This window comes from Crocodylus porosus, unplaced genomic scaffold, assembly GCF_001723895.1.
Source record: "Crocodylus porosus isolate Cpor-Errol unplaced genomic scaffold, CroPor_comp1, whole genome shotgun sequence".
NCBI lineage: Eukaryota > Metazoa > Chordata > Crocodylia > Crocodylidae > Crocodylus > Crocodylus porosus.
Genome location: NW_017728927.1, coordinates 7,397,902 through 7,411,647, shown reverse-complemented (window position 1 = coordinate 7,411,647; position 13,746 = coordinate 7,397,902). Strand labels below are relative to the sequence as shown.

Here is a 13,746-nt window from a genome sequence, read left to right as displayed (position 1 = left end):
GATAGATAGATAGATAGATAGATAGACAGATAGATCGATCTTGACAGTATATATGTCCTGATAGACAACCAGACAGATAGATAGGTCTGTCTGTCTGCCTGTCTATCCTGATAGTATATGTGTCTTGACAGATATACAGACAAATCTATCCATTTATCCATCCATCCCCTAATATATTGGCAAGTCTCTTCTCTCCTTTTACTGCTCCTTGCAGCCACTCTGAAGCTCACCCAGCGCCTGCTGCACGTCCCGGGTGTCCCCAGAGCCACCAGGCAAACAAGAACCCTTCCGAGATTTCTACACCATCGCGTTTCCACACCCGTGCTCCCTGAAAAAAACACCCTCTCCTGCGAGGAGCGGCTCTTAAGGATTAATTATCTCACACGGCCGTGCCAAGGGAAGGCTCTGCTCAAAGTCATTAAAACTACATGAGCCTAACTGAAGCCGTTTCAAAGCCTCTTCGCTTCCCCACTTTGCTCCGTCCCGGCTCAGTCTTTGTTCCTGAAGAACAATCCCTGTTTTCTGCCATGGAGGCGCCGTCTTGGGGCAATGCCGCCGAGCTCAGGGCTGCTAATGTATAGAGAGCAGCAAGTCGTAAGTGGAGACAGCCTTGGCTGGTGGGTGGGCATGGCACACGGGGCCTTGAGTGGAGCCTTCATGCCACTGCCCGACTGAGCTCTCGTCTACGGAGGCAAAAAGCAGCCATCACAGAAGTCAAATTCAAGAGGTTTTAAGCTTAACCATCTCCCAGCAAACACCAGGTGTGTGCTCTGTGCTTTGCAGGGTGGAGGCAACTTGCCCTCCCCTCTGCTCCCCCATCATCTCTCTTCCCTTTGCACATCAAGGCCATCAAAGCTCATGACAACAAAGCGCTAGCCAGCAACCCTGCGATCCCCCGGCCAGGATCTGACCTACCAAGAAAGATGTGGTCCTCCCTGAATCGCATCCAGACACTTCCTGAAAAATGTGGACACTGACTGCATTAATGGAGAATCGAAGAGAGTCTGGTTTGCGATCCCGGTGTGATTTTTCAGCCGGTGCAACACGTTGTGAACGACTGCCCCATTAGATCATTTAAAATCAACCCATGCTGCTACCCCCAAAGCAGTCAAACTGGTTATCAGATTGAGGCATTCATTTATGAATGTTGTAAACCTAAAATGCCATACGAAAGACAGCGCCAGTCTGAACAGCCACGGTAAGAATCGGTCCGTTGGATGGACGCGTCAGAGCAGTTTGTGGCTCTCCTGGCCCAGGGGATGGGCACGGGGATCAGTTGCTGAAAAGGAAGCTAGGATCGACTTCACGGCTTTGTTCCTCTGTAGTGACAGCCTCCTCGCACGCTTTTACCACGCGGCAAAGGAGAGGTGATTTACCCTCCCAGACACTGCCTCTTGGCAACGGAGAAAGTGACCTCATGCTGCACAGGGCTTTGGGGAGAGAGCAGGCAGCAGGGTTTGATGAGCGATAACAAGGTAGTTACTGTGCACTGGGACCAGCAGAAGCCGGGCCCTCGCTGCATGGACAAGAAGCTAGTCAGCGTCTTACCCAAAACGTGCCCATTGCAGTCAGATGGTCTAAACCCATGCTGCTGCCCCCCAATTCACCGTCTTTTAAAGGACAATTTATAGCGGGGCAATGCCACCCTAGCTCGGCGCGCGTGCTTTAAGCCAAGGACAGACTTGAGAGTCTGGTGCAGAAGATACAAGTGCCAATGGGGGAGGGATTTTAATCCTGGATTTTATTAGCGGAGCGAAAGCTCTCAGACTGTGCTCTGCTTTGCAGGAAAGCTGCCAGCTGAAAGGCCTCCTCTCCCTGCTCCCTGCTGAGCTGAAAAGCTGGGCAGAGCTTGCAGGTATCCCTGTAACGCCAGGAGATGGGAGAGAGAAGCCACTTTGCCCCAAGCTGCCCAAGGGGACCAGCGGTTTGGGGGCCTGCCCAAATGGAGAATGCGTCCTGGGGTCTGATCCTCAGCCACGGCATGGCAGCATTTTCCTCCAAAATCATTAGTTACTTTGCGAAGGCTATTCCCTCTGCCACTGTGGTCTGCGTAGCCTGCAGCCGCTACCGCGGTCCTCGCCGTGCCACGTGTCCTGGTGTACGAGCCTGCCACAATCGCTCCCTTTGTCCCCCCGCCCCACACCTCCGCTGTCCCCTGCCCACCTGGCTGGCATTGCGGGCTTGCAGCACGGCTTCCGTCCTCCGCATCTTTTCCAGCTCTATCTCTCTTGCAATGAGCTGCTTGGCCTGGTAAGTCAATGGCTTCCGAGCTGGGAGGTCTGGGAACCTACAGACATCTTCCACGTTCCTGCAGGGAATGAAAGAGCGGGATGTCGGGGGAGGAAAAAGAAAAGCACAGTATAAAGAGATGGGGCCCCTGTGCAAACACGAGCGGGTGGCGTCTCTCAGCCCTGCAGCTGGCAGAGGCCCGGAGGGCAATGAGGTGCCCGTCTCCCATATCTATGTTTTTCAGCATGTCTGCTGGGCTGTAAGACTATGGATCTGGAGGTTTTGTTTCGCCTCCATCACAGCCGATGGTGATTTATGGAGCATTTGTTCTTCCGTCTCTTTCTTTTCAGAACAAGTGGGAAGGGAGCGTGGTGTGGCGATCACAGGGCAAGTGGCCAGGAGCGAGGAGACCTTTCCATCCCTTCCCATTTCCTCTCTCTGCGACTGTGGACAGGTCAATCTTCCCTTGTGCTCACTTTCCCCACCCTTAAATATGGACCTGTCTCTCAGGATTGTGCTGAGATTTCTCTCTCTGAAAAAAAAATACAAAAAACCTTTGAAGTCACCTGGCATAACAGGCCAGACATCCAGAACAGCATCAATCCAAGGGATTTCAAACTATCAAAAATTCATGGCGGGCTACATGTTTTTGCAGTTTTGATTTATTGTGACTGGTGTAACCGTAGTCCAGGGAGCCAGACCGACAGCCCCGGGAGAGCCAGGACTCCCTTTATCCACCCCAGAGCAGCAGCAGCGAAATGGTCCTTTGTGCACTGTTCTGCACAGCATTAAAGGACTTGGAGATCGCCAGCTTGCTTCTCTTTCTAAACAGGCTTGTCCTTTTTCCAGAGACTGATTGTAACACCAGAAAGGACCATTAAAACCCGCGTCGAGACTTTCCTGCCCGCTGCAGACCGGGAACATCAGCTAGTCGTTCTGGTACCGTGCCTGCTAATTGCAGCTGAACTAAAATGCATCTTCTTAAGAGCCTTCCCATTCCAACTTAATGGCTCCTAGCAATGCAGCCTCCGTGGCGTCCCTTGGTAAACGGCTTCAGTGGTTAATTGCCCCGGCTGTCAGAGGCGCATGCCTTATTGCTAGTCTGAATTTATCTGGCTTTGGCTTCCAGCCACTGAGTCACGATATGCTTTTGTCTGCTAAAACAAAGAGCTCTTTAGTGTCTGATATCCTCTCCCCATGCAGGCACTTATCTGCAGTGATCAAGCTGCCTCTTAATCTTACTTAGGACTAACTATGTCTCAATCTCATGCTCCCAACTCAGCCTCACTGAGCTGAGAGCAAACCTTGAAAGCAGTAAAATGCCTGGACCGTGCACGGTCCGTACCTTCTGCCGATGCCTCCAATAGCCGAGTTATTCACCCCTTTATTCCCTTTTGTTCTAGTGCCCTGCCGCCGAGCTGCTGCAGAAGCTCAACCAAATAGGTGCCCTGGGTTTAAAATATTTTTAGAAGATTATTCATTGAGAAATCCTGGATTAAATGGATTAAGGGAATCGGGCGGAGGAGAACTAGGCAACAAAAATGGCAATGAGACTGGGGAGCAGATAATTCCTACAGCTTAAGGGCCCGGCCCATCCCGCTACAGGCAGAGCGTGCATCTAACGGGAACGGAGATGGGGACAGCGGTAGAGGACATCCCCAAGGAGAAGGGTGTTAATCTCTTGTCTTCCCTTTGATGCTGGGGCTTTAAACGCCTGATCCAAAGCCCGTGGGATTCTGCCTATTTACTGCCCCAGGCTTTGGATCTAGACTGAAAGAGTTAAATCTCTGAGACTTAACGATGTCTGAAGTGACGTGCCCGAATGCAGGACTGCCGGCATTGATGGATTTAGAGAGCAGATGCATTCAGGACGAAGTCTTGGCATCGGGCTACAGCAAGGGAGGGAATAAAGGCAACATCCCTAAGGTCTCCTCATCCTCACAAGGGCTCTCGAGGAAGCTGCACATCAACGAAGAGCTGTATCACCCGATCCAAAATTAACCCCCACCTCCAGCTCCCGCCAGATGTGCATTCACTCTCAGCTAAGTCGACCAAGCTCTTGATACAGAAGACAAGCATAGGAAGCAGTGCAGACACAGTCACCCCGGGGCCTACAGCCCATGTTGGAGCACAGCCCGCTGTGTCGCAGGGGATTTTTTTAAGTTGCCTCTTGTATTAAAAGTGTCCTACTGAGTTAATGGTTTTAATAAAGCAACCTGCAGAGACGCTGCTGGGGAAGCCTTTTGCCACAACATCCTAGCTGGCACCCTATGTAGTACGGAGAGAACGGATCCTATCCACCTCCCATCATTTATGTCATGGAGATACGGCTATCAGGAGTCACCGCAGTGAAGCAAAGCAGTTTTTATTCTTAATGGGATTTGAACATCGGGCTTGAACGAAAGCCGTCGCCAGTACAGTTAAACCGGGAACGCAGCCTAAGCCACTCTCAGCAACCCAATTAGCACCCTCGTCTAACTGTTATTTTATGTCTTATTCGCATTCGATAAGCTTCCTAGTTCGGGACTGAAAGTTGCTCCTTCCCGTTTTCCTGTGGCCACTCAGCCACCTTTAACGAGAAGCAATAAAGGGGTAAGACAAGCATCTGCAGGGAACCAACGTCAGAAACCGAGTGCCATTTTAAAGGTCGTTTCAAACCTCGCTGCGCATCTGAATCTCCCTCGGCTTGAAACAACCAGCGTCGCCACTGAGAAGCGAAGGGACCAGATCTTGGTGTCTTGGTTTTCCACCGATACGTCATCGTGCAGCCCAGAGTGCAAATAGGACACTGCACAACTTTGCACAGGGTTTGTCAGAGTAATTATCAGTGCACGGCAGAAAACCCAAGAAAAAGCCCAGGCTCAAACTTAAATGCCAAGCATTAAAGCAGATGCCTGCTGCAAGCTCGTGTCATGGGGTTTCCACTTTTTGCAGCATTTCATTTTAGGGGAGGAGTGGGGATGACACCATTTCATTACAGCTGGAAGCAAGTTGTACATTTTTCCACAGAAAAAGCCATGTGTGCAGCTCCTTCAAAGGTTAAGGAATAAATACAAGCCCATCTATGGCAGAGGGAGTTTGCTAGCAACAAGACGCATACAGTGAAACCCATGCAAAAAAAAGAGGGACGACTTCTGGTCTTAAAAGACCGCAAGAAAAATACTCTCCGAGTTCCCAAGTACAGTTCCAGTTTACCTTAAAATCAGAAGAGCCCCCTCTGTTAAGCTTCACCCTTATTAGTTTGCCAATTCAAAGCTTTACAGTCCCTTGGGTACTCCCTTGACAAAAGGTTTCACTGTAATTAAATGCAGGTTTTTGATTTAAAACGCAGGTTAATTTTTCCTTTTAATTAAATTCTTTGCAGGCAGAAAATGGATTAGCACAACTCTTAGCTTTAGTCCAGGTCCTATAGTTTTACAGTGTAATGCATTCCCAACGCCCGAGATGAACTGAGAGTACTGTAGGTGTATATAGCACAAAGTTTTATAATGACTAGATCCAGGGTCAGTAATGAAATAGCACTGATACTAAACCCAGCAGAAAAAAGCCAAGGGGATGAATTTGTTCCAGGTGTAACCTCATCACTGTCAATGAGGTTACACCAAGCATCACCCACAAACCAGAGGGAATAGAGCCCAATCTTCGGAAAAGCTGTGGACCACCAAGACACGTTGGGACTGGCTTTAGCCCCCAGCCAGTTGAGCAAAATTTGATTTCCTTTGTGTGCAGGTGAACAGAGACATCACTCACCCCATAGCAAGCCTCTCCAGGAGCTTTTTAATAAGTCTACAAACTCATTTTCAGCTACTAATGAGTGGCACAGCCAGAGCAATGCTGTGCAACCCAACAATGCCAATCAGAGCTACACAAAGAGACCTCTAGCAACACAGACACCCCCCCATTAGTCCACATTAGTCTCTCTTCTGGTTTTACACTGCATGGACCACTTAAAACAAGGAACGGACCCTGGACAGATTAGCTCATTACACTGCAAATCTGTGACCAAGCCTATTTTTTATTGCACTGGGCAAACACAGCCTTCAAGCCACTGTGCCTCTCTAGGATCGAAACCAGCCTCAGCATGCAGATGCAGCCTGAGCATTTAACCCCCCTGAAAAATTCACAAGGAAAGATAACTATCGTCCCCAAGCTGAGCTGTGCGTTTTGGGGGAACATCACTGCTTCCAAGTGCAAGAGGTTGTCTCCTTCCAGCCCCGTTCTGGAGGGATGTGGAGTCGGCCTCGGACCAACTCATCAGCCAGGTGTAAAATTGCTCCGGGCGAACGTTTTGGCGAAGGCGACTGGACTGCTGTGGGTCTGGAGGGAACCCATAGGGAGAGCTACACGCAACGTCTGCAAACAGGATCCCAGCAAGGGTCCTGTCCCGGGAAACCGGATCCCAAGAAATCTTGTATGTCACGTTTTCCTTCTTGCGGCCGTCGATCCAAGCTTTCCCTCTCCGTCCGCGCCCGCCGCTTGCTTCCATCAAGCGTGGTCTCACGTCGAACCCGTCGTTCAGGAGCCCACCTGCCCCCCGCCAAGAGGAAGGAGTCTTTCACTGCTTGGCGAGGTTCAGGCCATGGTGACTGTACTTCTCCGATAAGTTCCTTGCCATCTCGTCCAGGGTGGACTGCTGGAGCATGGACGGCAAGTAAATGAACAGGTAGATCAACCCGAGGAGCAGCAAGGCGATCGCCAGCGGCACCCCCCAGTCGGTGATGAACAGAGTCTCGTGGCAGCGAGCCTGGAACATAGGAGCAGCGGCTCGGGCAGCATGCTAGCGACCCGAGGGCAAACGGAGAGCGGCCGACATCTTCAGGTCTTCCTCTGTCGGCTCTTCGCACCCCAGAGGCAGCTGCTTTCCCTGCTTTAATCCGATTACAGCAAACGAACCATCTCGCTACTCCACCCTCCGCTCAAGGCGCAGCGCACAACCTTGCAGGTGCCGAGACAACACAATGCAAACCCTCCCTCCGTGCTGCGCTCGAGAGGGGGAATCGTGCCCCCCTCCCCGCACCCAAACCCTGAGAGGTCACATGGGGAGGGTGGGAGATCACTGACATATTAGCACATTCCTGGAAAGAGGCAGCTCAGCGATGCAAAACTGGGAGGAGGGAGGGGGGCAACCAGCCCCACCGAACATACACACACAAACAGAAGGCATTTATATCCAAAACCGCCACTAAGCCCCTTAGCTCAATAGAGGGGATTTGGAACAACAGGACGTTTCAGCAGAATTAACCTTGGAAGTGCTTTGCAAACAGACTCCTTGCGTTTGCAAGAAAGGAAGGAGCAGAAGGGCTTTTTGACATTTTGGGGGACAATGTCACATACTGCATATATTACATAACTAACGGCTGAATCGTACAGTAAAATTTTCCAAAGCACCCAAGAGATGAACGAGCACAAGTCCCATCTGCTCCTACCCTCCATCCTGCATCAGTCAAGTAACTTGCTCCCGGCCTGCGCTGGCCACGGGCACTGCCGGGATGATGCTTTTTGCCTTCGTTTTGATTCTAGGATTGTTAAGTGACCGAAGCTGGCTGAAGTGCACGGCCCACTGGGCAAAATTTCATCCAGCTTCTGAAATTAAAGTACTGAAGTCAGGTTTCATAAGCTACGTGCTTCCCCCCGTGACGTCTTGGGCCGTGCCGAGATCCGTCCCCCACTCAATGCCGCAAAGGAGGATTTTGGTTGGTGTTTGGAGCAAGGGGATCTGGTCCAATCCCTGGCTCTGTCAAGGGCCCAGCGACCAGACGGAGAGTGCCCCCATCGCAGTCTGAGGCTTGGGCCCTAATGATCAGGACTGGTACAATCTGGGTGCTACAGAGACATAAACCATGGTTATGCTTCCCATTCAGGTTCCACTTACAATAACAGAGGTTAATAAAGTTTTTTAAAAAGCCATTTCACTAAAGGGTTAATCCTTTATTCGAGAAACCTGGCACAAAATCGCTTATACCCACGGACAGGGCCCTGCACAAACACCTTCTGCGGAGGTGCTTATAAGCCTCTACCACGCACAATACTCGCATCTGTTCAATGCTCACATCATCTACTCATCATTTGCAAATGGATCTTGATTCAAAGTAATGTAAAAATAATGAAGGTGGCTCAGGGGTGTTGGCACAGCCAGGGCTCGTCTCTGCTCAACCCATGGTACAAATGTTAGATTAAAAAAGTGCCAAAAAAAAAGAAGAAGAAAAAACCATTAAGAAGCTTGTGGTCATCCCAGCATGCAGACACCTTTTCCTGCAATCACCCATTGTCAGCCACAAATGCAAATCAAATGTGAACATCTAGCGTGAGATGTATTTGTGACCTGGCCAAACAGCTGAAAGCATGAAAACGTCCAAGGTGAAACACCGGGGAGTGGTTGTCCTCTGCGTGGGAGCTGGAGCAAGCGGTTTGGGGCTACAGCGCTGTCTACAGGCCTGAGGCCGCTGTGACATATTGCATATATTACATAATTAACGGCTGAATCGTGCAGTAAAATTTGGAGTGGCCATACATGCAGTGTAATTCTCACACCACCCAGCTATGAAGAGAGGCCACCAGCTACAGAGTTAGTGCTTGAAAATGTGTAACAACTTCACAGCTGGTTTCTATCCAGCTTTGTATTTGAACATCTGGCAGGGCCCTCAGCATACACACTCCTGGAGGTGGGCGCCTTCTTTGCGTTGGTTTATACAGGGCCTGGGACAATAGCCAGTAACTGGGATTTCAAGGAATCATAGAAAATTCAGGTTGAAGGGCGCTCAGGAGGTCACATCTACTCCAGCCCCCTGCTCCAAACAGGGCCAGCCCCAACTGCATCATCCCAGCCAGGGCTTTGTCTACCCAGGTCTTAAAAACCTCCAAGGATGGAGACTGCACCACCTCTCTGGGGAGCCTGTCCCAGTGCTTCACCCCCCTCCCAGTGAGAAAGTTTTTCCTAATATCCAACTTAAACCTCCCTTGCTGCAACTGGAGCCCATTGCTCCTTGTTTTGTCAAGGAAGGACGATACAACCCATGAGAGCTGCTACCTTGGACCTACAAATGACACTACAGTCAGCCTACCAGACACACCGATGATGCTCTTAAATGATCTCCATTTAACCAGGTCTTCCTGATTATAACTTGATTCATAACCATTAATTACTACCTTACAGGTTTTCTTTCCTTTTTGTATGGCGCAAGACAGAGACTCGTTCTCAGCTCCGCAGCTTCCCTAACAGCCGCATTCGTCTCACGGGACTCCGAGCAACATCCGCTCTTAATCTGTCCACCATAATGGATGCAATTCTTTTATCAAGGTTAAAACCAAACAAGTCTAACAAATGCCAGTTAGACTAGATGGGATAGCCAGGCAGCACTGATAAAAAACATCTGCTGGGGAATTGTTTGGGGTTTTTTTTTTAATGGGAATCAAGTGCAAACAGCTGCTCGCTCCCCTTTGCCTATTAACAGTTAACTGCAGGGCATGCGATTTAGAAACACACTGCCAAGGAGGAAGAGGGCATGACCTTGAGATCCAAGAAAACCTGCTACAGAAATGAACAAATGAAAAAGCCAGATTGGTGAAAGTAAAAGAGGATCAAACCAAGGCTGATTAGTGAGCAGAGAGCAAGGAAGAGGGGGTGGAGAGCGGGTGGGTAGGTGATGCGTTTAAAATCAGCGAGCAGAGAAACAACAGGATAATTTCAGCCTGGATGCCTTCTGTTCCTGGGCTCGGAAACACTTAAAAGCACTTCCCCTTTCCTCAAATACTGCAGTGAGCCTGAGCCTGGTACTGATTACCGTATTTACCTGAATCCAAAACAACTCTCCATGCAAGACAACCGGCTATAATTAGATTCCATGCATGGAAAATTTAGACATTTCCCCGTGTTAAGTGGGGGAGAAGCTCATCTTGGATTTGAGCACACACGGTATAAACCAAACAGTGATGGCTCTGTGCCATCACTGGGGGACAGTGCTGACCTTTCTGTCAAAAGGCAGGAAACTTTGGTTAAAAGCTACGTTGTTTTTCAAAAAAATAAAACACAACCTGACAAAGGATTGGCCCGTTCCCCTCTCAGCTCCCGACTGCACAATCGTCCTATACTGCCAATAGGAAAGCATTATCCATTTGCCTTTTTCCCCTGCCCCCGGCACTGGCTACTAAACTTTGGGATGTTCTCGTGCAACTTCTGCCCTACGAGGAGGACATCTTCCAGTCTAAGTGTGAACGTAACACCTTCTAGCGGCACAGTTAGAAAGAAAAGGGACTAGTTGTCATCCTGGGGAAGGCACTGGCACAGCTGAGACGCATTTTCACCTACCTTCCAGAGCTGGCTGGCAAACAGCACGAGGCCAATATCCCAAACTCTGGATATTTCTATTTGCCGTGTCGATGCTGGATTCCCTATCCAAGCCTTCTGAACTCGCCAGCATCTTAGGACAGTGAAGCCCACAGAGATGCAGCCCACCAAGAACATCTCTGTTCCCTTCCAAGATGTCACCTTCCATCTCTGCCAACCGCTCCGACACGCGGATGCCACCAAAGCTGCTCGCGGCGTGTCGCTGCCTACTTACGGGTCGAGCTGGTAGATGTACTGCCCCTCCGGCGTGCGCTCCTGGTGGTAGGTGAGGTTGTAGGCCAGCATGGTGCTGATCAGGCTGGCCAGCTGCTGCTTCTCCTTGAGGCTGTACAGCTGCGTGTTCACCTGCAGAGGAGAGAAACAGCCCGAAAGGTGACCCCCTTTCCACAAGCACCTGCCATCTTCATAAGGCTTCTTACCCCTATTGAATGGAGCGGCTGGGTGACTTGCCCAAGGGCATTCGGGAAGCCTGTAGCAGAGCGGGGACAGCCCCCCCCCCCATGCCACTCTGCAATGGAAAAGACCTCCACAGCCCTCGGAGAGACCAGAGACGGCCCTTTCCACTTGGCGCTGGGCCTGAAAGGCCTCTGCTCTCCCCCCAGGTCTCAGTCCAGAGAAGGGCAACAGCTGTGGTAGGTAAAGGGCACGGCCTTTCATTCAGCTTCTGGCAGGTGCCAATAAACCTTCAGTGCCAGCGCTGGATTTCCTGAGGCTCAAGCACTAATGCCGGGATGTACCGGGGAGCCCCCACCCACTAGCAAAGCCTCGTTTGATCTCCGGGAGCAGAGCGCTGAAGCCGAACCCAGCGCCCAGCTGCACTGGTTTCAATCCAGGGGGGTTACAGGGCAGGTACGCTGTAACGGGGCAGCACGGCCTGGGATCCACAGCCCACAAAACATCCCTACGTGCCGCATCTAGGCAACTGATGCTTATATTTCTGCTGGGGGAGTCGCACCATCTTCCTACCGTCACTGAAATATAGCCATTTTTGGGGCGAGGGCTGATAACCAGCAAGCATTCAAAAGGACCTCCTGAGAGGTGCAGACAGTGAAGTGCAAGGAAGGGGAACTGTAGTCCAAGGTCTTCAGACTAACTCCTCGTGGTCCCTACAGACAAAACCAGCTCATCAGTATCCCCCAGTGCACGCAGGCTTCACTGAACGTTGCACACGTGTGCACTATGGGACAAACCAAGCAGCTGAGATTTTGAAGCAGAAACGCCAAATCTCGACAGAAACCCTCTCTCAAGATCCAAGGGCTTTGACTAAATGCAACTGCCTTACCACAAAGCACTGGTTAGTGAGCGGGTTTTGTTCCAAGCCCTCTCTCCCAAAAGGCTTTTTACATAACTGTCCCCTGAAGTCTGAGAGCTGGGGAAGGTCACCAGGGATAAAGCTTTGATGGACAGGGCTGAGAGCAAGCCTGGCACAGCCGGGTGATGGGATGATGCCTCTCACCTGCAGCCCAGGTACACCCAGCAGATGCATCCCGCATCCCACAGGGAGCAAGACAGCCATTTCCTCCCCCGAAAAAATCCTTACAAGGGGAATGGGCTCCGGGGCCAGGGCAGAAGCTGGGACTAAATGGCTCTCCCATGTCACAAAGGATCCCCGTGGTGCAAAACAGCAGGAGGCTATTTGAAGCCGACCAGCCTCAGAGATGGGATCTGGATTGCTGAAAGCACTGGTCTGATGCAGCAGTGGTTGCAATGCAGAGAAATAATGTAATAATCACAGTCTTACAACCAAGTCAGGGCCATTCGGGAGCACACAGGTGAGTTGCAGAGGGGGAAATAAAGGGTCTTGCACTGCCAAGTGCTCAGCTCCCCCTGCTCCCAGCAATGCCCATGGAGCTCCTTGCAAGATCAATCCCTCTTCTTACCCAAAGCCAAGCCAAGCCAAGTTTACCTCACAGGACCTGGCAGGTCATTCAAACATCCCTGCTTGGAACGGCATGTTGCCTGCTGGGGAAGGCACCTAGTAATAATACCCAAGTGAATAATGAGCCTTTCACCATCACCCCTTCCTGCTAGCAGAAGATGCACTGAGGTTTGCTTGGAAAATTGGGGAGATTATCCAAGGGGGCAGTACAATTAATGTGTAATAACTTTAAACATAAAAATAACCTGCAGCAGATTTTTCCTCTCTTGATACAAGAAGAAAAGTTAATACCCACAAAGCTCAAGCTAGAGAGGAAACAAAGATTAGTCTCCTGTTAGGGACAGTACATGTTTTGTGGGGTGGGGGAAGACTCCCAGCAGCCCCCTTGGGGAAAGGCGCAGGGAAATTAGTGTGCCCAAGTAACTGAAACCATCCCCCTGCCTTGTACCAGAGCTGCAGGAAGATGTGACATCCCAGGGAAGACCAAGCGGCACGTGCTACAGCAAGTGAAAGGGCAGCAGCAGGTTGGGACTGGCTGCAGAACAACATCTACCAGAGCTGGCGGGAGGGAAGGAGAAGCTATATACGCTGGGGCCAATTCACTTCGATCATAGATAAGGAGGGTTGGAAGAGACCTCAGGAGGTCACATCTAATCCAAACCCTGCTCCAAGCAGGACCAGCCCCAACTGCATCACCCCAGCCAAGGCTTGCCTACCTGGGCTTTAAAAACCTCCAGGGATGGAGACTGCACCACTGCTCTGGATAGCCTGGTTTCAGTGTTTTACCACCCTGCTAAGAAAGTAGGGTAATCCAGGATAGTAGGGACAGGGATCGCATCCCATGGCTCCCCTGCCCCTCGGGGCCAATGCACAGAGCGGTGTTGCCTGACCCAAGCCACAGCCAACCTCCAGAGCCAGCACGGCCTGAGCAACAGACCCGTCTCCTAGCTCCGAGCCCTTTGGGTGAGCTTTGGGATACCAGTGAAACACAGCAGTGCCCTTCTCGCCAGCCACAACTGCAGATGAGCTCTGCAGCTTCCCAAAGCAATCCCCCTGAGACAGGCCCCGAACACGCACTGGAAGAAGCAAGGCCTTTCTACCCACCATCTGCACCTCTCGATGCGCTGCCAGGGTTTCTAACCTCCTGGCCACAAGCCTTGTCTGACTAGCAGAGACCTCAACTCTTTAGACATGAAGGACCCAACAGGACTGTTTGGGCCTCACCGTGGAAATGCACTGTACTGTACGTGTGCAATTAAGAATTATGAAGTTGTGTGTCAGTTTGCATATTCAC

General features: G+C 50.9%; 1 protein-coding gene across 2 annotated transcripts in view; it reads right to left on the bottom strand.

Moving 5' to 3' along the window:
* Positions 1 to 13,746, bottom strand: part of CHTF18 (chromosome transmission fidelity factor 18) — a 33,172-nt gene that overhangs the window by 7,428 nt on the left and 11,998 nt on the right. For both annotated transcript variants that reach the window (XM_019541892.1, XM_019541893.1), the window contains exons 18-19: positions 10,788 to 10,918; positions 2,164 to 2,308 (exon numbers count right to left, since the gene is read on the bottom strand). In XM_019541892.1, coding sequence (XP_019397437.1) covers positions 2,164 to 2,308; positions 10,788 to 10,918 — 276 coding nt within the window. The remainder of the gene's footprint in view (positions 1 to 2,163; positions 2,309 to 10,787; positions 10,919 to 13,746) is intronic.